The sequence below is a fragment of the Schistocerca nitens genome, chromosome 3 (assembly GCF_023898315.1).
Source record: "Schistocerca nitens isolate TAMUIC-IGC-003100 chromosome 3, iqSchNite1.1, whole genome shotgun sequence".
Taxonomy (NCBI): Eukaryota; Metazoa; Arthropoda; class Insecta; order Orthoptera; family Acrididae; genus Schistocerca; species Schistocerca nitens.
The window spans coordinates 156,517,907-156,545,594 of NC_064616.1; the positions used below are offsets into that span (position 1 = coordinate 156,517,907).

At 39.3% G+C, this 27,688-nt stretch overlaps 1 protein-coding gene across 2 annotated transcripts in view; it reads left to right on the forward strand.

The window, feature by feature from the left end:
- LOC126248099 (AP-3 complex subunit mu-1) overlaps positions 1-27,688 on the forward strand; it is a 153,343-nt gene that overhangs the window by 100,419 nt on the left and 25,236 nt on the right. For both annotated transcript variants that reach the window (XM_049948769.1, XM_049948770.1), the window contains one exon: positions 3,549-3,662. In XM_049948769.1, coding sequence (XP_049804726.1) covers positions 3,549-3,662 — 114 coding nt within the window. The remainder of the gene's footprint in view (positions 1-3,548; positions 3,663-27,688) is intronic.

Sequence of the window (27,688 nt, forward strand, 5' to 3'; positions counted from 1 at the left end):
TTCTTGGACTAATTGCAAGAGCTTTTCATGTTCATTCCACAACTATATCAACAGGAATTGGTGGCAGTTCATGAGTACTTTGTTTTCTTTATCCTGCTTGTGAATCTCAAGAATTCTCCATGGTAACTCTAATGCCTGGCTGTTTAGCGGCACACCTTGACATGAAGGATTGTCACTAGGTGAACAAAGGCTTTTTGGTGGCATTTCGAAAGTGTCAGAACTTCCTAAATCATAGCAAAACAGAGTGCAGTACATTGCAGGCATGTGATAGAAACCATACACAATGCACATAGTTTGTTCACTTAAAACAAAGCCAGAAATGCAGGAAATTCAGTGTTCCAACTGGCAGTGATTACTGTTTTGTGACTGGTTTGTGACCCATGCCTAACACTGTGTACATCTCTTTCTTCACTTGTTACACTGTTATGCAGACAAATTGAAACACACATCTTAAGTGCAAAGATTCAGTGGACTGGGTATAGTTGCATGGCAGCATTGCCTGATCTTTTAAAACAAGTTTTGAGAATTATTCAACCCTTTTGAATCTGGCTGTGCTTCCAATGGAAGGAGATCAGTGTAGAATGTGAGTGTGGCTGTGGAGCAGTATCCCTTACATCCCAAGCTGTTCAACTGTTATCTTGCCCACAGCATGCCTAACCCTGTGTGTCCCAAGAGTATGTACATGAAATATGCGATAAGAATAAAATAGTTATTAGTTCCTTTATTGTGGGACCTGCAGCATATGTTAAGTCACAGTAGGACGTTATGCAGAGAATTAGTACACAGTATGCTATTCAGTAGTTTATTTTTGCATATAAGCTTACTTTGGCTTTATTGCCTTCATCACTACATTTGCAAATAATCAAATTTATTTATATTTTACATACTATATAATTTATAAAGGTTTGTTGCAGTGGATGTTGTACTGACATCCTGACATTGTAGACAGACATATCTCAACTTTGAGTAAACTATTACTGCTGTCCATACTTGTTGGATGTAATATTTTTTCAGTATTGTTTTAAAGTTGTTCATGGTTTGATGCTGCATGTACACACATCAAAAAAGTTTTGCATCACCCTGGTTCCCAGAACTCCTGAAGATAGATGTTGACTGTGGATATTGTATCGCAGACACAGTCCCTTTGACTGTTCAGAGATGCCACTAAACCCGCCCAAAGATGTGAACAACCATGCATGAGCAGCGCCTATCAGAAGGAGGGGGTCTTCCTTCAGGATACTGACATCGCTCGACTAATGTGGCCAGCGTGTTCTCCAGATGTGAACCCTATCGAACATGCCCGGGATAGATTCAAAAGGGCTGTTTATGGATGATATCACCCACCAACCAATCTGAGGGATCTACGTCAAATTGCCATTGAGGGGTGGGACAATCTGGACCAACAGTGCCTTGATGAACTTGTGGATAGTATGCCACGACAAATACAGGCTTGCATCAATGCAAGAGGACATGCTACTGAGCATTAGATGTACTGGTGTGTTCTGCAATCTGGACCACCACCTCTGAAGGTCTCGCTGTATGATAGTACAACATGCAATGTGTGGTTTTCATGAGCAATAAAAAGGGTGGAAATGATGTTTGTGTTGATCTCACTTCCAGTTTTCTGTACAGGTTCCGGAACTCTCGGAACAGAGGTGATGCAGAACCTTTTTTGGTGTGTGTATATTATAATACGTTTTTTATTATTATGACAGTCATAGAAATTCAAGTTTGATAGCTTGTTGTTCACTCAAAGATGTTTATGTTGTTGCGGATCATGCATCTGTTGAACTTTTACTGATGTGCTTGTAATCTCTGGTGTTTTTGTTATCTGTTATCTCTGTATAAATCTACAGGAAACCAACTACTACCATACATCTTCAAATCCAAATATTCACAAATATGCATCATTTCATCCCATGATTAACAGAATCCTAAACCTGCTACTGCAACAGGAGGCCATACATAGAGAAATAATTACACTGCAATACTTCACATACAAGGACAGTTATAACCCTGTACAACAAAAACACATAACTATACTACATCACATCATGTACAAGGACAGTTATAACCCTAATATGGTTCTACAGCTGTACAAAAAAGGTAAAAAAAAAAAGACCCCATAAATCATAAAATCACACTGAGAGAAACAATACATCATCTGCATACCAACAAACGATATGAGAAAATTATCTGATAAAATAAACATCCTCCTAAAATATACAAACATATTAGCCTACATAACAACAAATAATATTAGTACAAAACTAAAGCTGTACTCACAAAACACTTAAATGCTGAAATTTACAAAATTAACTGCACAAAATTTTATATAGGACAGAGTGGAAGAAATTTCGTTGTCAGATTCAGAGAACACATGAGAGAAACAAATAACAACCAATCCACCTCCTTTACTCACCTGAAAAATGAAAAACATGAAGTTGACAACATTGAAAACACACTACAAATCGTGCACAAAATCCAAAAAGTTTCAGTAATGAATAATTTGGAAGAATTTGAACTCTACATACACACAAAGGATTATGCACACAATAACCTAAATAAATAAATGGATTTCAAGCAAACAGTTTTTAAAAAATTATCAATATTTTATATAGGGATAATGGATGACAAAAACAATAGAGGTCACAAACACATGAATAACATTTCCATAGATGCATGACCTGCAACAACATAAATATCTTTGAGTAAACAACCAGCTTTCGAACTTTAATTTCTACGACTGTCAAAATAGTAAGAAATGTTTTATAATATATGTACAGTATCAAATCATCAAACAACTTCAAAATATTACTGAAAAAATATTACTTCCAACAACTACAGGCAGCAGTAATAGTTTACTCGAAGTTGACATATGTCCGTCTCCTTCAAGTAAAACATCCAATGTCAAAAACCTTTATAAATTATATAGTATGCAAAATATAAATAAATGTGATTGTTTGCAGATGTACTGATGAAGGCAATAAAGCTTAAATAAGCTTATATACAAGAATAATATACCAAGCAGCATACTGCCTACTAATTCTCTGCCTAGTTATTAGTTTGTTAACATAGAACCCTATACCAAACATATTCACAGCACCCTCCACCTGCACCATACATAGCAACACTGTAACTGCAGAATGAACAGTTGTTCACCTAAGGGGAGGGGGAAAGACATATTTAACGAAATGCTCCATTGATGCAAAATTCTGATCTGTATGTATTCCCAGGAATAAATGCTGATATCTTTCTTTCAAGTAAACATCATTTGTGCAAAAATTTAGCCAAAACCTGTGATCAGAATGTGACAATTTCCGTGTGAGGGTTTTTTTTTTTTTTTTTTTTTTTTTAATTCTGTTGCATTGCAACACATCTGTTCTAATAATATGTGTAAGGGCTCAAATATAAAATATAGTGTTTGTCCTAATATTATTCAGTTATTCACATTGTGATAATTTTATAATTCTTTCTTTCAGTATTAACATTTTGTGTTGTTAATTATGCAAACTAATTTGCTGTTTCCCTCCTATTGTTTGTTCCAGATTGACTGCTGCATAAAGTTGAGTGGGATGCCCGATCTGACTCTGTCATTTATGAACCCTCGCCTATTTGACGATGTCAGCTTCCATCCTTGTGTTCGCTTCAAGCGCTGGGAGGTAAAGTTCACTTTCTGTAAGCAAATGTGGATATATCTGTTTAATTTGTTGGTAACTTCTAAGTGTTAATATTTTAAAATTGATGTATTGTCATGTAAGATGATACAGTTTGATGAACACCATGATTAACTAATTATTGCTTGCTTACTTGTAGTCCCTATAGAATTTGTGAAAATGCCTTTTCTTAGGCATTGTTAACATTTGCATGATTTCATTAAGCATTTTTCTAAATACATACTAGAGTGTTAAGGTTCTTTCAGTAATATATTTATAATATTGTTCATTTATACAGCTTCTTCCAAACTAGGTTGTTGTTGTTTTTTTTCCCCACTGTACCATCAATTTTATTTAGTTAAAACATCATCAGCAATTTGGAAAATGCATGTCTTCCAACATGAGGGTTTCAAAAACTCATAAAGAATATTTTTAATGAAGTACTGAAATGGAATTAATTTACTAATTACATACCCTCATTTTTTTTCTAGCTTACATTTGCATGAATTTCCACATGAATTACCACTATTTGAACTGCTTTCCCTGCCTGTTTCTTATTTTAAGTGGTACATATCTCTCATACATTGCATTCATTTAAATATCATATTGCACTTACATTGCTGTATTTATTTTGCTGATGTTTGTGTTTTCTTTCTTTCATTATGTGATGTTTCAAATGTCAACTTAATAAGAGGTTGTTGGGCTGTCTGAGAAAGGAAGAGAAGTAGGAATGTGGGAGGGAGGGAGGCAGCAGATCATTTGCACAAGTGTGGAGATGGCAACAGTAGGTGCAATATAATACATCAAGTTATGTTGTTGGTTGGGGGCTGGAGGGGGCGGGGCGTTACAGGACTGTGAGAAGAGTGGAGATAAAAAATAAGTGCTTATTGTATAAAGAGGAATGCAACTATTTGTGATTGTTTCTTTCATGTCTGTATTCACCAAGGACCTGGAGGGATGGTATTGGGAATATACTAATCTTGTATAGTCCCCCCCCCTCCTCCGTATCTCTCTGGTTTCCGACATCTTTGTGGTCATTAAGAAGATGAAGATTTAAGTTCAACATTCCATTGATGATGAGATCATTAGAGGCCATTCATGAGAATGGGTGGCACTCAAAGTGGGTGACACCATGGCAGATGACATGCATATGAAACGAATTAAAGTTTCTTCCACTAGTGGCCACATGGCCCCAGCAATCTTTCAGTTCTGATTAAAATGACCTCCATAGCCTAGTCACAAGTGCTGCTGACCTGTGAGAAGCTGGATGACATTCCTGTTACTGTCATCCATCCCTCTCCCACCCCCGCACCCCAATAACATTCTCAGTATGATACATGGTATTATCTTCCACCACAACCTTGTTTTACAGACCAATGACAAGTTCAAGAGGCCAAGAAGAAACGTGATAGTTTGCATTCTGCATGCATGACAATGACCTATGCTACAGCTATGATGTCATCCTCTCTGGCAGCAGTACCCTCACTCTTTGTACATCCTACATTGGGTCCTTGGGACCTCTTGAATACACCTGCTTCCGTGGTGGTTGGGGACTCTTGTTCTACTTCGTACTCCTTCACCCACTTTGGAAGCATCGACTCCTCGCCCACTGAGCATGTCAGTCCTCGGAAGAGGTCCCTCAGGGTACTCCACACTCAGGATTCTGCTAATCTGCAACCAGATACCAGCCAGTGGCTGAAGGTGCCACAGGTTGGTCATTGTACAGCTTTCTGTTCTTCCTCTGTACCTGAAACTAGGGCAGACAAGCCTGTGTGGGCATCGAAATCACACAAGTCTCACTAATGTTCTGTGCAAGTTGCTCGAACTTAAGGTGAGCCCACAGCTGGGTTGGTACCTTGACTCACAGGTCCTTTTGACTCCATCCCAGGGCATTTTTCACAAAGGCTGTTTTACAGCTGACAATTTGGATTGTTTTTGCCTGCTTACAACACCTTCTTGATGTCTCCTTTGACTTACAAAAGGCTTACGACACTACATGGCATCAGCAAACCGTACGCGAGTAGGGTCTCGGGGCCCACTCCTGGTTTTTATCTGAAACTTGTTATCACACTGGACTTCTTAGGTTCAAGTTGACGTTTCCCACAGTCCTCTCTCCAACCCCCCTCCCCCCACCCCCCTACCCCAGCCCCAATACACAAGGGGATTGTGTGCTTCAGGGTCCTGCATTAGTGTGCCCATTGGGCTCTCATCCATGGCTTTTGGTTTTCAGTCGCCAAGACACGTGTGATGCACTTCTGTCGCCATTGCGCTGTTGATCCACAACCAAACCTCCACCACGACAATTAATAACTCAGTATGGTGGAGTTTAATCACTCTTTGTGGCTGGTCTTCGATGCCTGTTTGACGTGGCCTCCACATCTTTGCCAACATAAGCAAAAGTGCTGGCCCCACCTTAATACTTCTTCACTGCCTCAGTAACACGAGCTGGGGTGCGAGATCTGCAGCTTTACAAAGCTCTGATCCTGTCCTGCCTTGATTATGGGAGTGTGCCATATGGCTCACAATCGCCTTCAGTGTTGCGGATGCTGGACCCGATACACCACTGTGGGGTCTGATGTATGACAGGAGCCATTTGGACTAGCCCTGTGAACAGCCTGCGGAGGTTGGTGTTCCTCCGCTACAGATCAGGCACTACCAACAACTGCTGCCCAAAAATGTGTTGCACATTTGCTGCCCCCCTAGGCATCTGAACTGCCATATTCTTTTTCCTGGTCATGGTTTCCACCTCACACAGCATAGGCCCAGGGCTGGAGTCACAATACTAGTTCGCATACAGTATCTCTGAATGGTGTGTACCCCATCCTCAGATCTGTGTCAACCTAGTCCTTGGACTGAAAGACTGTTAATATCATGGTTTTTTGCTGCCTGTTCCTGGCCATCCTTTGTACTTTTCCGAGTTCGGAAGTGCTATACACTGATGGCTCAATGGTAAATGGATGAACTGGTTTTGCCTACACATATGCAAGGGCAGTGAACTACACTCCCTGCGAAACAGGTGTAGTGTGTTGTGTGCTGACTGCTGAATTGGTGGCTATCAATCAAGCCCTTAGTCATGTTCATCTGGCACCAGCAAGATGTTCTTAACCAGCAAGATGTTCTTAATCGGCAGTGACTCTCCGAGTAGTCTTCAGGCTATTAACCAGCACTACCCTCGACATCCATTGGTTGTGACTCTCCAGAATCTCCATTGTGATCTGGACAAAGCTGGATAGTCAGCCATCTTCATCTGGACCTCTAGTCACATTGGGATCCCAGGGAACAAATGTGCTGTCCCATTGGCCAAGTTGGCTACCCAGATGCTAACTTTGGAGATTGGGTTCTGGAACCGGATCTTTGGTTGACTCTATGCTGTCAGTTGTTGGAGACTTGAAACACAGAATGGTATGCTCTGGTTTCTCCAAACTAACTGTGAGCAATAAACGGTACCATAGCCATGGGAGAATCTTACCTTCATGCTTCTCACAGAGAACCCACCATTCTGTTGGCTTTGTATAATGCTAATTTGTTGCCAGACGATGCCAAAGCATCTGGTCTGCTTTTATATTTTACTCATGAATACAGTTTCCTCTCCTTCCTGTGAGGTAGACCACTTTGGACTCGTTGCCTGTTCTGACCCAAGGGGCTCATGGTCACCCTAGCTCAGTGGTCCATCTTAGCTCCTGCCATTCCCACTTCTTTTATTCTTCTTAGTCTTCTATATTTGTTGTTTTAATGTCCCATTGTGGTTGTTCTCTTTCCCGAGATTTTATCAACTTACCCACATTGGTTGTTTTCTGGTGTTAACAGAGGGTGAGGAAACAGTGGTCACATACAGAGGATGGATCTCCCACCACATAACATGTACCAGGGGCCACCAGCTGTTTTCTGGGCAGAACAGCTTGCCCACCACCTTACTCCTTCTTACCCCGCTCTCACTTTCTACTTGTTTCTCTCTCTTGATTTTATTGATCCTTACTTGCATTCAGGTTTATCAGAATTTGTCTTCTGTGTTCTTCCTCTCTGATGACTGTTCCCATCTTTAGGCACTTACAATGAAGGGATCAATAACCTTGTAGTTTGGTCCCTTTAACCTCATCAATCCAATCTAAAATCCCTTCTTCTTCATTCTCATATCAGTCTTTCACCCCCTTTCCCTCTACATCACACCTCCCTGTATCATATAACATTCCTTCTTCCTACCCCTTCACACACACACACACACACACACACACACACACACATTGTATGGGAAAGTAGAATAGAAAATAGAGCTCTATGAAGACGTTAGTAATCAAATAAGGTAAATTGTGTACAGAAACAGAAGAGAAGGTAGTTTGACTCTTCAGTAAACATTAAAAATTAAAGAATTATGAGTAAAATGTATAAGGATATCTGAAATATTGAGAGAGTTAAACTATCATGTTATCAGTGCCACATGATGCTTTGATAAAATCATCACATGAACTACTGGTCAGAGCAGACGGTGGCATTTAGAAGCAGAGCACACTGCCTTCAAGAGACATAAATTAGCTGAGGTCAGTATGCTGAAACCACATAACCTTACAGTCAAAACAGATTGTATAAATGCTGTTAGAACAATCTGATTTCATTAAAAGTGTAAAACAAATATCAAATTTTGTATAATCTTCAGTTTGACAGATTTTTTTACACAGATTGAAAGTAAGATTTGAAATTTGAATAAATTTATATGGAAAGAAAGAGAACTGATAAAAACTATGAACTGTCATGATGGATAGAAAAGGACACTATCATTAGGTGCATAATTTAAAAACAGTACTGAGTCTGTGTAGATTGCCAAAGGACAATCCCAAAAACTGTGGGAAAAACTACCGTTATTTGTATTTGTAACTTACTTGAATAAATACTTCCAAGCCATTAGGATGACAGCTGAAAATTAGGTGCAGGCTCACATTTGTGAAATAGTATGCATATAGTAAAATGAGAGGTAATGTACATTGCACTAAATTTGAAGAAGTTGGCAGTGCTGTTTTGAATTATTACTGGTAAAGTTGTGGACCAAGGACCAAAAAGCAATACTGTACTATAAGCTACTACAATATCAGTAAAGGTACAAGTCCAAACGGGTTACTTAAAATTGCAGAGAATAAATTATGCTCATACAATTCAGAATTGTAAAACAGCCACTTAGAGTTCAGCACAGGCTAGAGGCTCCCAGAGCAGAATATTAACAGTATCTCAGTAAATATACTGGGCAGTTATAATTAACTTTCACTACTTGAGAGGGCCCCATGAAAAATGAGTGATTGTAGAACAATGGAACAGTGGAAACACTTGTAAGGACATAAGGAAGAGAAATAACGAATGAATCGTAGAAAGAAACACATTTTATTTTCCATGTGAGAGGGTAACATTTGTTAATTACATATCAAGTTTGCATTCCAGCTACACAGATATTGGTCAGTGTAATGATCTTCTACATCCACGACAGCCTGGACCTTTGTACAGGTGGGTGGACGATGGAATGTTCAGCTGTCGTGACACTGCTTGAAGATTGCACATTTCATCCAGCATCCTCAGCCATGTCAACAGTAACTTCTTCAACAATTTGTGGCACAATTGGCCATTGGACTCTCCCAGTAGTAATTCCCAAATTGACAGTTAATTCAAACTTTGGAATCATATTCTTTCAACTCTGGTGCTGTGAGAAGACTGCTCGTTATTCCCTTACTGTATCAATGATTGTGAAGAGCAGCAGCACTATTGCTATTGCTTTGATGAAACAGCTTTATGAGTAAAGCCCTGCTCCCCTTGTCCAAACCCATGTTGACTGACTGCAGCTGTAATGCACACTGATGCTTGTGTGTCAACCCTGAGTCACTGTACAAGTACTGACGCCTAATGGCAAGTCATGACACTAACACTACTAACAACGCAAATACTGCAGCGCACAGTCTGAACGTCATTCCTATAAAGTTGGGTACACATAAAGTAAATAGTTTTCCACATACACTGGCTCAGGTAGCAAAAGTTTAACTATAACCACCCTTGTAACAGCTGGATGATCGTATGTTGATAAGTTGAGATTATTTCTCTTTTGAATTGAAACTGAGAGACAGCTAGAAGAAATTAGGTGTGCAAAATACTGAGATGCGAATGAATTAGGACTTTTGTGCTAGCGAAGTGAGCATGCATAGCTAAAATACCTGTCATTGCACCAGTTGGATGTTAAAAAATCTTTTAGAGCAGATTGACTGAAAGTATTGAATGTTACAAATCAGTAGTTCCTCTACTGTACACTATCTGTTCAAAAGTATCAGAAAATGTATTAGTGGACATCAATATGAGGTTTGTCCACCCTTCCTGTTGATGACGGCTTGACCTTTGATAGAAGTTGCCTGGGTGTCTGTGAAGTTATGGCGGCCCAATCTTCCTCAAGAGGTGAAACCAAAGATACGTAGCAATGTTGATCACTAGGGTCTGAAGGGAAATCAGTGATCTAACTTCCCCCAGGGATCCAAAAGTCAACTTTGGCAGCTTTATAAGGGTTGAAATGTACCAAATGGATTTGTTACTCAGGTGGAAGCCAGTGAATAGTCCACATTTGAAGTCACTGAGCTCTCATGACTGACTCATTCTGGTGTTACTGCTCCTCTACTGACAACACAATACTTCCCACCTCCTCTTTTACTGGTTGGTCTGACTTTCCTGATATTTATTGGTCAATTCTACATCAGAGAGAGGTGTCCAGATACTTTTGATCAGACAGTGTATATGTTACAGGGTGAAAATACAGTGACTGAGAAAAACTAAATCTGAAATTTAAAGCAATATGTACTGAATTTTCAATTATTAAGGTGACTGTGTGTGGTGTGGATATTTACACAAACACTGCTGTGAATTATATCATCGTGTCGTCATAGATAGAAAGGTAAGCCCTTCAGTATTGCTATTAGGGATCAAATAAAGACCTTTGCTTTACTGTTGTTGATTGAGGGGTTGGAAAGTGGGTAGGCAATATTATTTTTGTGTTCTCAAGCAATAAATGGAGGTACAATCTTCTAAACATGGAGAACACCTTCTTTTTAGGCTTAGGAAACTTGTTATAAACTTAAATAAAGCAGTGAAATTTTTTTATGCCACTGTGATTTTAAAAACAAGGCATGAGGGACAGTCAAAAGTAAACACCGACACCTACCACAATGGGGCCATTCTGTGAATGGGAGAAAATGTTTCATCTACTACAAGTTTAGCATGAAAGAATTTCATTACTGTCACATGGAGTGAAGTTGACCAATTTTGGACTTCAAATATTTCTGAAACAAGTAAAATTAATGTACTGGTTTTTCTTTCAGAGCATGGGTATTGAGCTGTATTGATAAAATGTTTGGTGTTTATTATCTTTTGCTGTAACAGATGGAAAAAAAGTCAACCAACTTCACTCCACCTTGGGGGTGAAGTTACTGATTATCTGTTATGTTGTAATTGTCAATTATTCCTGACTCTGGGGTAACTTTATTTGTTCTGGAGCTTTATGAAAGAAAATGATTCTGGTATAATATTTAAATTTTAATACTAATTCCAGTGGAACATGCGAAGAAAATTTAAGGACTAAAAAATGTGATCACAATTTTGATTTGTGAAATTCCAGAGAAACACACATTCTTCTTCTTTAGCCCTAAAAACTGGCTGATCACCTAGTGTTTTACCATAACAGCCATGAATCCTTTGTGTCAGTGATCCTTTGGGAATTTTAGATACTCGGGTAGCCTTGTTAATGCTTATTTTTCCATTTAAAATTTCTGTGAGACAGTTCTAAAACACCCAGGCTATATTTCTTAAATTCCCCCACGAGTGTACTTATGTGGCATTTTCACACTGACTGCCCTTAACAATCTCAACTGTACATTATAACAAACCGATCTACGTGACAAATTCCTAAGTTAACAGACAGACACTTGCAACTGTGACTTCCTCACTCCACCACTATACTGTTAATAGACAATTGTTGCTGCATCCACTGTCACTTTGTTGCTGTGTTCATTAGGTCACAGTGTTGCCACATTCACAGATGTTTGTCATAAAGTAACTGCTGGAGTGAATACGTTCAGCTTCACCCCAGTTCCACCAAGAATTTACAAAGTTTTATTTGTGTGTCCATATATAAGTAAATATAATAAAGTTTACTATTGCTCTAGTTACCATTATGAAGGATCAGTGCATGACACATGACTTAGTTGCTTGGGTTGTTTTATGCCAGTCACACAGATAAAAACTCATTAAAGAACTTCGAGAGAGAAAAAGGTCCTCCTGAAAAGATCAGCATTCTGATACAGGTTCAGAATACTGTACATGTTAGCCATTACCACAAATTAAGAACTTTTCACAGTGAATGAAATAACTAAAATAAAAGAATTTTCATCACCAATGTGCAGTTTTTAAACATCATACATTTTTTGAACTTTGCAGTCAACTTTACCCCAGGGGTCAACTTCACCCCATTTAATGGTATATCTTTACAGATATTCATTGCACAATTATGAAATGTTTGAAATACAGTGAATATCTGGCATTAACCTTGAGATTATCTGCACACGTGGTTGTATACAAAATGTTTACGCAAGAGCACAACCTTTGAGTCATTGACAGGTGCACATAAAAACATAGAAAACTTGCTAGCTTTTGTAATAAAGCCTTCGTCAGGTTAAAGTGTAACACACACACACACACACACACACACACACACACACACAGACACAGAGAGAGAGAGAGAGAGAGAGAGAGAGAGAGAGAGAGCCCACACCTCTGTGCCCCTATGTAGTGATGGGTGGACGCACAATGCTAGCATTGCAGTTCGGCAGGTGGTCCAGGGTTGGGTGGTGATTGTCACAGGTGGGATGAGTAGGGGGGGGGGGACACAGGAAGGGGGACTTGAGGTGGGTAGCTAGTGGCTCAGAGGAAGGCAGCCAGTTTTCTGGCTAGGAATGCGAGAGGGAGGGGTGGCAAGTGCACAGACTAGGCAGGTGATGCACAGGTCTCAGAGCTGTTGGGGAACAACGCCCGATGAAAGTGAAGAGACATGAATTGAGAGATAGTGACAGGATTTGGGAAGGAGAAACTGTTGGGTGGAGAGTATGCGGACAGTGTGTTAACAGAACTTGATGCTAGGAAAGTTATGGGAGATAAGCCTGTGACTGGGCTGGACTGGGATAGGAAGTGCGGGGTGGATGGATTGGGCAGGCCTTGCACTGTGTCTTCCACAGTGATACAATTCCCGTGACAAGGGGTTGGAAGTTGGCATGGCATAGAGATGGACTAGGATGTTGTGTAGGTTGGGTGGGCGATGGAACACCACTTGAGTAGGGGTGTGAAGGCTCTAGAGGGAGATGTCCCTCATTTCAGGGAACGATGATAGACAATCAAAGCCCTGGTGAAGGATATAGTTCATTTGTTCTTGTCAAGGGTGACACTGGGTGAAGAGGGGGCAGCTCCCTTGTAACTGATTCTTGTGAATGGTGGGGGAGGGTTAGGGGTATGTGACGATAGGGCATGGAAAATCTGTTTACATACAAAGTTTGGGGGTGGTGCCTGTTTGTGAAGGCCATTATAAGAATGCCAGCATACTGGCAAGGGAGTGCTTGTCACTACAGGTCTACATGTGGTCAGACTGTATGGGAGGGATCTTTTGGTGTGAAAGGCAAGACAACTGTCAAAATCTGGTGCTATTTGGGGATAATGGGTTTAATAACAGACATAAGTGTAGATGAAGCCATCAGAGAGGAGGTGGTCAACGCTCAGGAAGGTTGCACATTGGGTTGAAGAGGACTGGGTGAAGCAGATAAGTGAGAAATTATTGAGGCTGAGGATTGAGGATAGGGCATCTTTGCTCTGAGTTCAGATCATGAAGATTTCAACAGTGAACACTCACCAGGTAAGGGGTTTGGGATTTTGGGAGGGTAGGAAGGTTTCCTCTGGATAGCCCACTGTGTGTGTACCCATAGCCATTATGTGGATTTGTTCATACATCTTCCTCTCAAAGGAGAAGTAGTAGTATTGGTAAGGAGTATGGGTTTTGAGTCTGAAAGATGTTAAGAGAGGTAGTGTTTGATTACAGCAAGGCATGGGCATGAGGGATGTTGGTGAATTGGGAGGTGGCATTAACTGTGATGGGTAGGGGTCCAGGAGATAAAGAGGTGGGGGTGATGAACAGTCAGTGAAGGAAGTGGTTAACTGTTGGTAGAAGCACAATAACCAGCCACAATGGGGCATCAAGGATTGTTGGATTTATGGATTTTGGGGGGCATGTAGAAGCTAGGTGTGTGGGATGCCATTGAGAATATACCAACTACTTCATGACACACAACTACTTTGAGGGGAAGATATATTAACAAATCCACGGCACAACGATGGGCACTTGCCTTGCAAACTACAAGTTAACCTTGTTGTGGGCTATCTAAAGGAAATTTTCCTAGGGAAGATATATTAACAAATCCATGGCACAACGATGGGCACTTGCCTTGCAAACAACAAGTTAACCTTGTTCTGGGCTATCTAAAGGAAATTTTCCTAGCCTCCCGAAACCCCAAACCCCTTGTCTGGTGAGGACTCATTGACGATACCTTCAAGATCTAGCTTGAGGGCCAAGACACCCTATTCTCATTCCCTTCCAACCTCAACTTCTCTCCTATCTGCTTCCTCTGATCTTTCTCAACCAGAAGTGCCAACTTTCTGGGCATTGACGTCCACCTCGCGGTTCCATCCACACCTCTGTCTATATTAAATCCACTAACCACCTACAGTATCTGCATTTTGGCAGCTGTCAACCCTTCCACACCAAAAAATCACTCTCATGCTGCCTGACCACCCATGGTTGTGAGGTGTAATGGACAGGATAGTAGCCTCACAGGCAGGAGTTTGTGTGTTTGAATCTCGCCTGGGGCAGTAAATCTTTTTTATTTTTAAATTTTTATCAAAATGACTTTGATCATCATTTTATTTAATCAACTGATTTAAATGTCATTTTTTTTATTTCATTCCTTTGTCACATCATTTTAATCATAATATCAACTTCTTCATTTGCTCTCATTTTTTTCCTATCAATCTTTTTCCACTTGAAACCTTTGTTTGTGAGGTTTTCATTAATTTTGTGTGTTCGTTTAAATTTAATTTCTTTTGTTTTACCACACTGTTTTTTCGTCCACATTAATGCCTTCATTAGATCTTTTTTGCATTTTGTTTGAATTTCATTGTAATTATAAATCCATCTTTCCTTTAAATCTTCGTCTGCTGTATTTTGTCTATAGTGCAGTAGGTATTTAGGTTATGTTTTAAATGTTTGTGTGATGATTACCATGCAAAAAAATTGCCCGGCTGTTAATGAAAACTACATTTTTCACACCACTGCACAGTCAGTAATAATAGATTATTTGGTCTTTCATTTTTTAACTGATAGGTTAGAATTGTCAGATAATTTAATATTATAATAGATATTCACAAAAATTCCAATTGGAAAAAGAATAGTATTAAGAAAAAAATGAAATAAATGAAAAGTTCTTATGGTGATTAAAATAATGTGATAAAGGAATGGAAATTTAAAAAAAAAATATTTACATCAATTAACTGAATAAAAATTATGATCAAAGTCATTTCAGTAAAGATTTGAAAATAAAAAAGATTTACTACACCTGGCAAGATTCAAACCCACAACCTCCTGCCTGTGAGGTTACTATCCTGTCCATTACACCACACAACCAGCAACCAAACTGTGTAATCAGAACTTCTTAACATTTTTGAGCATCACGCAAAATTCTGGTACTTTCTTCGTCAATTACTTGCAAACAAGAACTCACCAGGGTGAATGATTGCAGGGTATGATACCTGGGATCTTAACCTATATCACCCTACATTTAGTTCCATAAAGCCGATCCCACCCTGGATGCCTCTCCTTGTAAGTAGAACTCCATGCATGCATCTGTGAACACTCTTCATATTCTCTCTGTCTTCCATACTGTACTAAGGAGGCAGCTGCACTTACTTGTCGTCACAGATCTCATCCAAATTTATTCTGGTATGTGCAGTACTCGGCTAGAAATGAAAGTGACAGGAATAGTAGCTCCCAATGGCCAAGCATTTAGAAAAACTAAAACTTTTTGTGTGCGGTGGGCCAGACACGTCCCATTTAGGTTAGTGTAGTTTCTAGACAGCAGTTGATGCAGCGCAAAAGAGTACAGAATGGTAATCCCAGGGTTATGGGATTGAGTCCGTATGCGGAAACTTCATTTGTAATTTTTACATTGCTTACATTGTACAACAAAAATAGTCCTCAGTAGTAAACTGAATGAACAGGTAGCATGAACAAGTAGCCCATTTCGAGGCTTTAGGGTGTGACATATCATGTAGTCAAAATATGGACAGCCAGAAAGGAACTAATACTTGCCAATGAATATGTGGCACAATAAAGGGAAATGCTTTTGCCATTTCTGTTGCACATTCTTTCACAAGTAAGCCATTACTGAAGCATTTCTGATCTTTGAATAATTTGAAGCATACTGTACACAATGCAGTTAAAATCTTTTCTCTAAGACTTTATGTTTCGGACAACTCCTTTTTTTGTTTAACTTATCAACTGAAGCACATTGTTTGTCACAAGAGTAATACCTATGTGTCGGCTTTGTGGAGCAAAGAGAAATGCCGAGAAAGATTATGTTACCTTTGTTTTGACTAAAGCATTTTTTACGTATTAATCATTGGGGTTTTTCGTCGGAATTATTTACAAAAAAGTACTTAATCTCCCACTCGTCATTGTAAATGTGTTTTCCATGTTCTTTGTTTTCGACATTCATAAGAACCATAGTAGAATTACAGTCACAGTAATGACCAGGATAATAGCTACAGAATAACCAAAATGATGACCTGAAAAGTAGTGGAATATTAAGATGAATAAAGGTGAAAAAAAAAACCTCAAAGAGGAAGCTGACTAACAAAACAGCGATGTCTTTTTGAAGTTGGACGGTGAGTGGAGGTATGACAGTGTACAATTTGAGTAAACAGTCAGAGAAATGCTGCCCCACTTGACAGCTGATAAACAGATGAACTAAAGGTTGTGGACAGGCCGTGATAACACCGTGCGTGTTGTGTTGAAGGGGGAGCACTCACCGCAGGGGAATGACTCACAGGCCATACTTTGGCAGGCCTGATATAGGCCTTTCAGCCAATTGGAATCAGAAGCAGTGCCTCTGTAAGGTGCTGCCTCTAGACAGCACTTCAAGAACCTTTTTTTGTAATGGATGTTGGTGACAGCAACCGTGCTGTGTAAGTATGAGGTGCCAACTGGTAAAAACCTTACCAGGGTGTATATGACCTGGGACAACCAGGAGATCCGGGAAAAACCCGGGAATTTTTTCATCCAGGAGAAAACCGGGAAAAACTCAGGAATATTTTAGAATTCCAGGAAGTTTTCATTGTTTTAGTTTTCATTTAAATTTTTGTAACTTTGATTGGTAAGAACCTATACTCTAACAAAGGATATTACTGTATCTCGCTACTGCCCAAATAATATTGCAGCAATAAAACATGAACGAGAGAAAGAAAACTAAAATAAGACTTATGTTCCAAAGGAAATGCGCCATGTAGAACACCAAAACACAGTGCTCATACAAGTGTCTGCCAACAGCAAAATGTGTCAGAGGCTTTAGGAAGACTGTGCAGTGCCTCATGACAGCAAATTGCTTCCGATGAGCGTGACGTCAAAACTGCTTACATTAAATTTGTTTGAGCAGTTGCGAGTGAGCTCATATGCAGTTGAGTCGCGTACGAGTAGTACCTTCTCCCACTTCTGGCTACAGAAGTGTGGCAGTTAGCTGTATAAGTAATAGCAGCCAGATGCTACCCGGAAAAATTTTACTGACGCGACCTAAGCTGGCAGATTCACGCATGCGTAACAGGCCCGGCAAACCGGGGTATCTTCCCCGGGTGGCAATTTCAGGGGGCGGCGGCACCAAATTCATATTCTTGACAAAACAGACCTTGTTTCACAAAGCGCCTAGCATCCTGTGCACGTTGGTCTATTGATTGATTTTGAAATGCATCCCTGTAGAATTTTGAACATTTTTGAACAAATTCTAAGTTGATTTCTGAATGAATCGTAAGTTGATTTTTGAATGGGTGCATAGTGTATGTGATGTCTCTGCCAGGGGAATCCCCATTGCATCCAGAAATAAACTTTCCTGCAGCCAGAAGGGGCTACACGAGCTGAGCGGAATAAGCCGAACAGTTGAATGCCAATCGCTGTTTATGTGGTTGACTGGGATTGCGAATGATCTGCGTTGTTATAATTACTAGCGAAATCCATAAGTTGAGACTACCAGAATGGAAATAAATGAGTAACAGGAGTAAGAGGTAAAAAAGATTATGTATTATCTTCTCGGTGTATCCAAGAAAATGAAATTTTGACACAAAAGTTTTGGCCAGTCCTTTACACTAGTAAGGGCCAGTTGTACAGTGCCCGGATAGCAGCCGCTAAAGTTGTATTCTGGGAGTAGCGCGGAAGACGCGTTGTACAAACACTTAATAACGACTAACTGGACAATAAATGTGGAATAACTAAACTGGTGATTGTGGCGGGGTTAGTGGAGTTAATCGGAGAATAAGTTTAGACACTGGCAGAGATAGTTACAGAATTAGTTATGACAAGGTTGTTTGTTAGGACGAGAAAGGAGAAGAAACGGGGACATCATTTGTATAAAAATTTCGTACTACGACTTTTTGATCTCATGCTTGAGAAGCTGGAGCATAGAAATGAAATGTGAAACTATTTCCTAACATAAAACTTTTTGCTTGTAGGTGGCCTAATAGGCATTTGATATTGGTACTTCCTGAATTATATTCTGTGGTGTATTTAAAATGCCAAAACTGTGTCGTTTATTTGGAGTGTATAACAATTGCTGCAATATTAGGCAGGCCTATTTCATTTTATCTAGCAGACAGTGACAAAATATACGTAATCAGATCAAAAAAACACACCAATCTTGGTTACTATTTGTATTAACAGCTTTTTCAGTATTCGACAACGACACTTCGTTTTTTCTTGTAGCAAAACGTTTGACAAACTTTGATAAGGTAATAGATTGTTTCCCAGAAAGGAAAGAATGTCATGTAAAGCTGTAGCAGGAGTAGAGAGAAAGAAATGCTGGAACTTAAGGATTGAAGAAATGTGTACTGTCTTGCTTGTCTCTTGTCTTTACTGGTTTTATGTATCCTATATTTAATTTTATGTCATAGACAGCAAGTTACTAGCTAATAAGCAATAAAGAGTGCAAATTTTCTGAAGAGTTTTTTTTCTTCCGGTTGCAAATAATCCCATCCAATATTAATTCAGAGTTTTTTTTTTAAGAGGGGCAGGATGACAAACTGGCCGACTGGGAGAAGGAGAGGCACCGCAGGACATTTTAATTTCCACTGTCTTGAATATAGTTTGATGGCATCCATTACAAAATATTACACGTTTGAATTTCACAGATTGAAATACAGTGACGATCAATAGAAAAATGCTGTGTGAAGAGGTGTGACACTGCACTTTGACACACTTACGACCATTTAAAATGTCTCATATTTCCTTGAAAACGTATGTTTTATGTATCAGACTCTTCGGAAAGATGTGCGCTACAAAATGAACATATTTTTTTTGAAAAGTGTGGCTGTGGCTGAGCGGTTCTAGGTGCTACAGTCTGGAACCACGCAACTGGTACGGTCGCAGGCTCGAATCCTGCCTCGGGCATGGATGTGTGTGATGTCCTTAGGTTAGTTAGGTAGTTCTAATTTCTAGAGGACTGATGACCTCAGATGTTAAGTCCCGTAGTGCTCAGAGCCATTTGAACCATTTCTTGAAAAGTGGATTTTTTTAAATTTTTGGCGTCCTGCCTCAAACAGTCGAGGGGGGGACACTATCCTGTATTGCCCGGTTCGGAAATATCATAGATCCGGGGCTGATGCACAGAGCAGTCTGAGTTGTATTGGAGAGGTGGATAGTCCCCACGTGACCCTTGTTTACGTTTTAGTGATTTTGCTGTTTCCTCTTCGTCAATTGCTCTCACGTCAAATGAAAACAAAAAGGATTTTTTCTGTGACCGGGAGCTATCAAGTGAATTAAAATACATTCACATAATTACGGAAGGCTAAAATTTGTTGTTAGTTTCAGACTATTTTATTTCTGCCTTTCTGACAGTCAAGCATTAATTGCCTTGCAGAACAATGAAGTTATTTTTGTCGGTTTGCTAAAGAAATTTGACTTTCATTAATCTTTTCCACTGAGGCATTCAATTTATTTGAAACGAAATGTGTAATTCCACATTATTGGCTAGTTCTAACTGTTCGTTGAATTTCAAGTGCACCTTTTCATCTTCTAACACGTTTGGAATTATACCATAATAAAGAACCAAACATGAGATAATACAGATTTCTGCCTTTTATTTCTGCCTTTCTGACAGTCAAGCATTAATTGCCTTGCAGAACAATGAAGTTATTTTTGTCGGTTTGCTAAAGAAATTTGACTTTCATTAATCTTTTCCACTGAGGCATTCAATTTATTTGAAACGAAATGTGTAATTCCACATTATTGGCTAGTTCTAACTGTTCGTTGAATTTCAAGTGCACCTTTTCATCTTCTAACACGTTTGGAATTATACCATAATAAAGAACCAAACATGAGATAATACAGTGCTGGTACTCCAAGAAAATTTACATTCGAATCTGGACATGCGAATGTGCACTTTAAGCCGAATTATACATTTTAGTATGGTCCACGAAATTCTGATGCTATTACAGTGTCCGCAAATGTCTTGTAAAAGACATAATGTAAGATCTTTTAATGTCTTACACATACGATCATTTGAGCTTCCTGCGTCATCGTAGCTGCGCGAGTGATGCCTGTTATCTGTAGCTCTCTGGAAACTGCTTAAACAAAACCTATTTCTAACAGGTCACGGGAAAATATTGCGAATGATTATTTGAAAAGCGTTACTTTCAAAGTAAATTTCCTTTTACGCAAGATGATCTATGTATGAGGATGTACAATGAATTTCTTAAATCACTGAGCATTTGACTCTCATCTGAAAATAAACTCTTTGAGGATGACCAATATAATTTGGAGCCCAGAAGATCACACATTTATGTTGTTGTTAAAAATTTTACTGGCACATTTGTAATGTATCTTAAAGTGTAACCTGTGCAAAAAAGATCAACATTATATGTGAAAGCTTAGCTTCTCTTGCAGCTTATTAATCTTCGAGACTAATATGTGAAAGCTTTTTTCCCCTTGTAGCAACACTGTATATATTAATTTAAACCATTAACGTTTCCTATTTGTGTGTTTGCACTACTTAACGGTGATATTCCTATTGGCTGACTACACCACATGTCCTGTGCCCTGAATATCCTCTGTCATTGGCTGGTGAGATCACGTAACATGAGCTATGACTGGCTTACAAAAGTATATCGCAATCTCGATTTCAATGCTTCGGAAAGTAACATGCGGTGTTTGTTGGAATTCGAATTTATGCTTTCTAACATGAAAATATACAGTGTAGATGTTGCTGCACATCAGTCATCTTTCCAAAAAAATTTTTTTCTTTTTTCCCTCCCTGAATTTCGTTTCCTAAGGTGGCAGGAAATTCTACGCTGGTGTATAAAACCATAATCATTCAAAGGATTGATAAGTTTTACAGTTTCGAGGAATAGCATACTGTCACGTAACATGGAAAAAGTGTATTTTCACCTGGGAGAAAGTTTATTTTTTACCGGGAAATCCGGGAAAAATCCGTGAATTTTTTTTCCTTGTCCACATATACACCCTGCTTACCTGTGGACTAATGGTCACCATCACACTCGAAGTAGTTCCCATCTGCAAGTACACACTGCTCCCAGCACTTCTGCCACTGGTCAAACGTTTTCTGGAAGTCCTGTTCTTTGAGGGTGTTTATCACCGCCAGCGATGCTTCTTGAATCATCTCTAGAGTGTCGAACTGACAGCCTTTCAACTTGAATTTCAGTTTTGGGAACTCCGCGAAGTTGCAAGATACCACATCTGGCGAGTACGGTGGGTAGGGTACAACTGCTATGTTGTTTTTTGCCAAAAATTTCCTGGTGAGCAAGGACATGTGACAGGGCGTGTTGTCGTGATGCAGCAGCCAGTTCCCTTGACGCCAAAGTTCAGGCCATCATTGCCGCATGTTTTCACGGAACCGTCGCAAACGTCACAGTAGTACGCGGAATTCACTGTTTGGTTGTGTGCGACAAATTCTTTTTGCACAGTTCTCTTGGTATGATGTCATGCTCTTCACATTGCTCTTCACCTGTCTCGCTTTTTTGGGTCTTGGAGAGCCCTATCTCTTCCACTGGGACGATTGTTGCTTTGTCTCTGGGTCATAACCATAAATCCACCTCTCGTTGCCGGTGATAACCCGTGGCAAGAAGGTTGGATCATCAGATGTGGTCCGTGCACACTTCAACCCAATTGTTGAAGTTTGGCAACAATGTCTGGCATTGTGCAGCTAACGGGCCTTCCAGTGTGAGCATCATCTTCAATGTCTGTACGGCCAGCCCTGAACCGAGCATGCCCCTCAAACACACATGTACAGCTCATGCTCTGTCCCCCAAACACTTGTTGAATCATTTCTAGGGTCTCCGTAGCACTTTTCCTGATATTTGTACAGAATTTGATACACACGCGCTGTTCTGTTCATAGATCCATCATAAAATTGCCACACACAAAACACAGAGTATTACGGAAATCACCGTGGACACACAACACGTCCTCCCAGCTGAATGCCACTCCACACACTTGCTCATCAGATATGCAGCTCTCGCCACCTAGTGGTGCAAAGATCTAATACTCCTACTTTCCAGATGGCAGCACCAGTCCCAAACATTTTGGATTCCACCTCGTATTCACTCTTAAAACCTGCCTAGTCAGTTTCGACCACCAACTCTTTATGGTTAGGGAAATCCCCCTTCACTCTGCAGCTGAAAACAGTCTGAGCCGACCATTAAAGCGAACGGGGCTAGCACACCTAGATGGCTAGGAACTTAGAGGTCGCTTTAGGGCCTGTGTGTACACAGTCTGTCTGTAGCCTTAATAAACGCTAGTACACTATTTTCCACATTATCAGAGTGAATTAATTTTAATGCATAATTTAGTTGCAGGCATGGGTCATTGGCAGGTTAGCTGTTTAAATACTGAAATACATCTCGATGACCCCAACTTTCTTGGAGCTGAACTGTGTATGAATTGGAAGACTGGCTATCCTTAACATTTTTAGCTGTGTACTGTTAAGATTGAGAAGAACTGGTTCATTAATTTTGTGCAAATTCTCATTGTGAGTGTCTGACTGCCTGCCAAAAATTTCAATCTCAACAAAGAATTATGTAACACACATTATTGTTGAAATACACTATGTGCTGCATATCTGCCATGTTGGTAGTAATAGGTAAATAGGAAAGCTATGTCATTCAATATGTAAGAAAGAATGTTATATTATTGTGTGAAATAGAATGTCTTCTGTACATGTCTAGTTGATGGGTGTGAGTCAGTCAATGATCATAAAAGTGAACTGAATTTTATTTGATCCTGTAGGATTATATGGTATGCAGTGAATGTGCATGTAAAATAGGACATGTCAAAAATACCAAAACCTTCATTATCAAATACTTCCTAACTATTCTAACATCATTGGTTATAATTAACAATATTTACAAATTTAATGTGAGCAGTACTCATCAACACCAAAATTCATTTTCCACCAGATAGTCTTTTAGGTGTTTTGAAAACTTAGTGTCATGTATGTTGTCACACTTCTTAGTAATTTGATACCTGAGTACTGGGGTCCTTTTTCAAGCATTGCCAGTCAGAGGGGTATGCTTCATATGTCATTCTTCCTGTGTGTGCTGTGGCTGTGTACACTTGCATTTGTAGTCCTCTCTGCAGTATCTTTTGTAACATGTAGTATAGTTTTATATACGTACAAGGAGGAAAAAGTTAAGATGTGTAGTCTTTTGAAGCAGTTCTGCATGTTTCAGAGGTTTTTCTTCTTAATATGATTCTGACTTTTTTTTAATGTGAACGCCCTTTTTATCTCTTGAGTATTTGAGTTTCCCCCACACTACCACATACACTGTAGGTATGGTTCGAAGAGTCCATGGTATACTGTGCACAAGTCCATGACATACTGTGCTCAGGAGCTGTTTGTCTGCATGCTGTGCTAGCTGCATTTTTATAAATATGATGGAGCTGAGTTTCTTACAGACAGAATTAATATGTTGTTTCCATTTCAACTTGTTATCTACTGTAATACCTAAAAATCTAGTGGGTTCCACTTCTCCTAGTCTCGTTTCATCCGCCTCTAAACCCATGTGCACAGCCTTCTCTTTAATTCTGAACACTGCATACATAGTCTTTTTTAGGTTTATAACAATTCCATTTTCCAGGATCCATTGAGCTGTGGTGTTCGCAGACATGTATGCTCTTCTCTCAAGCTGTGTCACAGTTTGGTCATTGTTCAGTATTGTCATGTCACCTGCGTACAATATTTTCTTCTCTTTCCCATCAACACCCCTTTTCTTATCAGTATTTCACAGTCAACAGTGTTGAATGCTTTGGAGGGACCCAGAAACATTGCAGATACAACTTATTTTTCATCTAAGGACTGTATAATGTATTCTGCCAGATTGACAATTGCTCATTCCATAGATCTACTCTTCCTGAAACCGTGTTGTGATCATATGAGAATGTTGTATTTGTCCAGACAGTCAACTAATCAGTTATACATAAGCATTTCCAGGATTTCTGAGAAACCTGATATCAGTGAAATTGGCTTGCAGTTGTTGGGGTTGTCCTTATCGCCTTCTTTTACGCTGATACCCCTCTGCTTATCTTCAGTTTTTCTGGAAAAAATTCCATCTCTGAGAGAGCTGTTTGCTATGTCCAACAATGGTGAGATTATTTGCTCACTTACTTGCTTTATTACATGATTCGATATTTCACCATCACCAGCTGATTTACTGGACTGCAGTTTCTTTATAGTTTCCCTGAGTTCATCTTTTGTGACTGGTTTCAAGAACATGGTTCTGCTTGATTTTTGTGATAACTTAGTAACCTTCCTTTGTGGACTTTGTGTCTTTCCAGTTTTAAGTTCTCTACCACATTTATGTTATCATCATTGAATATGTTAGCTGTTTCTCTACCATCTGTAATCATTGTGTTGTTGGTATTTAATCCTGTTTTAGGATTTTTATGCCTTTTCTGGGCACATGAGCTTAACTTATTGCATAATATTAATACTACAGATGATTCCTTTGTTGTACCATTTTTACTTAAGTTAATGTTATTAGCTCTCAAAATATACTGATGTGCAGAACTTAAGCATGGAAGTAACTTTCATTTGACGTTACTCCCAAGTGGCATTGCTCAATGACAAGTCACAGCCAAGTAACATAGCTCTATGAAATTTGTACTGCACATCAAAAGAACTGCTGCAGTATAGTATTGAAGGTAACTGAAAGAAATATTCCGTGAGACAAATAGGTATGACATTTTTATTCAATGACAACCATTACACTGAAGTTACCGTAATTGGTGATGGTCCCCTGGACATTACAAAAGGTGAGGCACGGTTCTTAATATGGTGTGTGATCACAATGAACAGTGATGCGTACTCTGCAATGTGCTTCCATGCTGGCCAAAAGGCTGTAAGGGGTTCTTGGAGGAGGGCATTCCATTCTCTGCCATTGCAGTTGACAACTACTTGGATGGTCATCGATGCATGTGGCTGTGCTGCAGTACATCTCCCCAAACCATCCCACACATGCTTGATAGGATTTAAGTTGGGTGAAAATACAGGTTAGTCCATTCACCAAATATCCTCTCATTCCAAGAGCTGCTCCACCAACAATGTTTGGTTTGACTGTGCATTTGAAAGATACTGAGATCAGTACACCCATGCCAAATTATGCCTCCCCATACCACCATACTTGGGTGTGTTACTTGTTCCCACCTCTTGCCATATGAGGGTATGTCCAGCATTGTCCAACATTATTGTTTTGGTGGTCCACCAAACATTTGGACATCAGAACAAAGTACAAATTTTTTGAGCTAAACCGAGTCATTGGTTTCATGTGATTAACAGCAGGGGAATTAATGTAATGAACTACCATGGCAAACATCAAAACATGTACATCTACATGGATACTCTGCAAATCACATCTAAGTGCCTGGTAGAGGGTTAATCGAACCACCTTGACAGCAATTCTCTATTATTCCATTCTTGTACAGTGCATGGAAAAAACTAACACCTATATCTTTACGTGCTAACTCTGATTTCCCTTATTTTATTATGAAGATCATTTCTTCCTATGTAGGTCGGCGTCAACAAAATATTTTCACATTCGGAAGATAAAGTTAGTGATTCAAATTTCGTGAGAAGATTCTGCCACAGTTAAAAAGCCCCTTTGTTTTAATGATGTCCATCCCAAATACTGTATCATTTCAGTGACACTCGCTCCCCTATTTTGCGATAATGCAAAATGTGCTGCCCTTCTGTGAAATTTCTCTATGTGCTCTGTCAATCCTATCTGGTAAGCAGTATTCTAAAAGAGGACGGACAGGCGTAGTGTAGGCAGTCTCTTCAATAGATCTCCTACATTTTCTAAGTGTCTTGCCAATAAAACGCAGTCTTTGGTTAGCCTTCCCCACAACATTTTCTGTGTGTTCCTTCCAATTTAAGTTGTTTGTAATTGTAATTCCTACGTATTTAGTTGAATGTGCAGTCTTAAATTGACTGATTTCTCATGTAACTGAAGTTTGTGTGGTACAGTGTCAAAACATCTCTTCACACTCGTGTGAATGACCTCACACTTTTAATTATTTAGGGTCAATTGCCAATTTTTGCACCATACAGATATTTTTTCTAAATCGTTTTGCAATTTGTTTTGATCTTTTGTTGACTTTCCTAGTCGATAAATGACAGTGTCATCTGCAAACAACCAAAGATGGCTGCTCGGATTGTCTCCTAAATAGTTTATATAGATGAGGAACAGCAAAGCGCCTGTAACAGTAACTTGGAGAACACCAGAAACCACTTCTGTTTTACTTGATGACTCTCCATCAGTTACAATGAACTGTGACCTTTCTGACAGAAAATCATGAATCCAATCACATAACTGGGATGATATTCCATAAGCACACAATATCACTACAAGCCGTTTGTGTGGTACAGTGTCAAAGGCCTTCTGAATCAGTTTGAAATCCCTTGTCAACAGCACTCATGTGAGTAAAGACAAAAACAAAGTTTATTTAACTTTTGGAAGTAATGATAAACATGCTCTCCATGAAAATGATGCATGTTCACCTGTCGAAATATTGATGATGTTCCCCAGCTGCCTTCCTTAAGTTAATGAAATATTCAATGTGTGAGAGAAGCTCAAATTACACGTTATAGTACATATTTTAAAATTTGTATTGTTTCTAACCGCCCCATATAAATTGTTGTTAATCTGTCCTTTGGTGACTAATTTATGTCCTACTAGTGCATCTGAAAGCAGACATGTAAGTCTCCAGGCTTTTTGGTAAAGGCACTCACGGCCCTGAAATCAATAATAATTTGTGCGGCCACCTTTCCATAAAAATGATGATGATATTATTCTTTTAATTTACTTTAATTTATTTTTAATGTATTTTTTTAATTGATTTGTTTGTCCTACTACGGACCTCATGAAAAAACTTAAATCTTCCCTTTCATTCTTTTCCAGGAGTTTTTCATTTGTTCCCTATGTTTTGTTCTTCCTCCTCCTGTTCATGTTGTGCCTGTCTTTCTCTCTGTTTTCTCCAGGAAGCCATTGGAATATCAAAATGGATCCATCTCCGTATCTGGTGGCATTTGGTCTGCATCCATAGCCCATGTGAGGGCCACTTAAAATAACACCTTCATACTTACAATCTCAGTTTTAAACGTGAATTGTCACACACAAATTTCCCGACAAGATAATGATGATTATTGTTATTATTG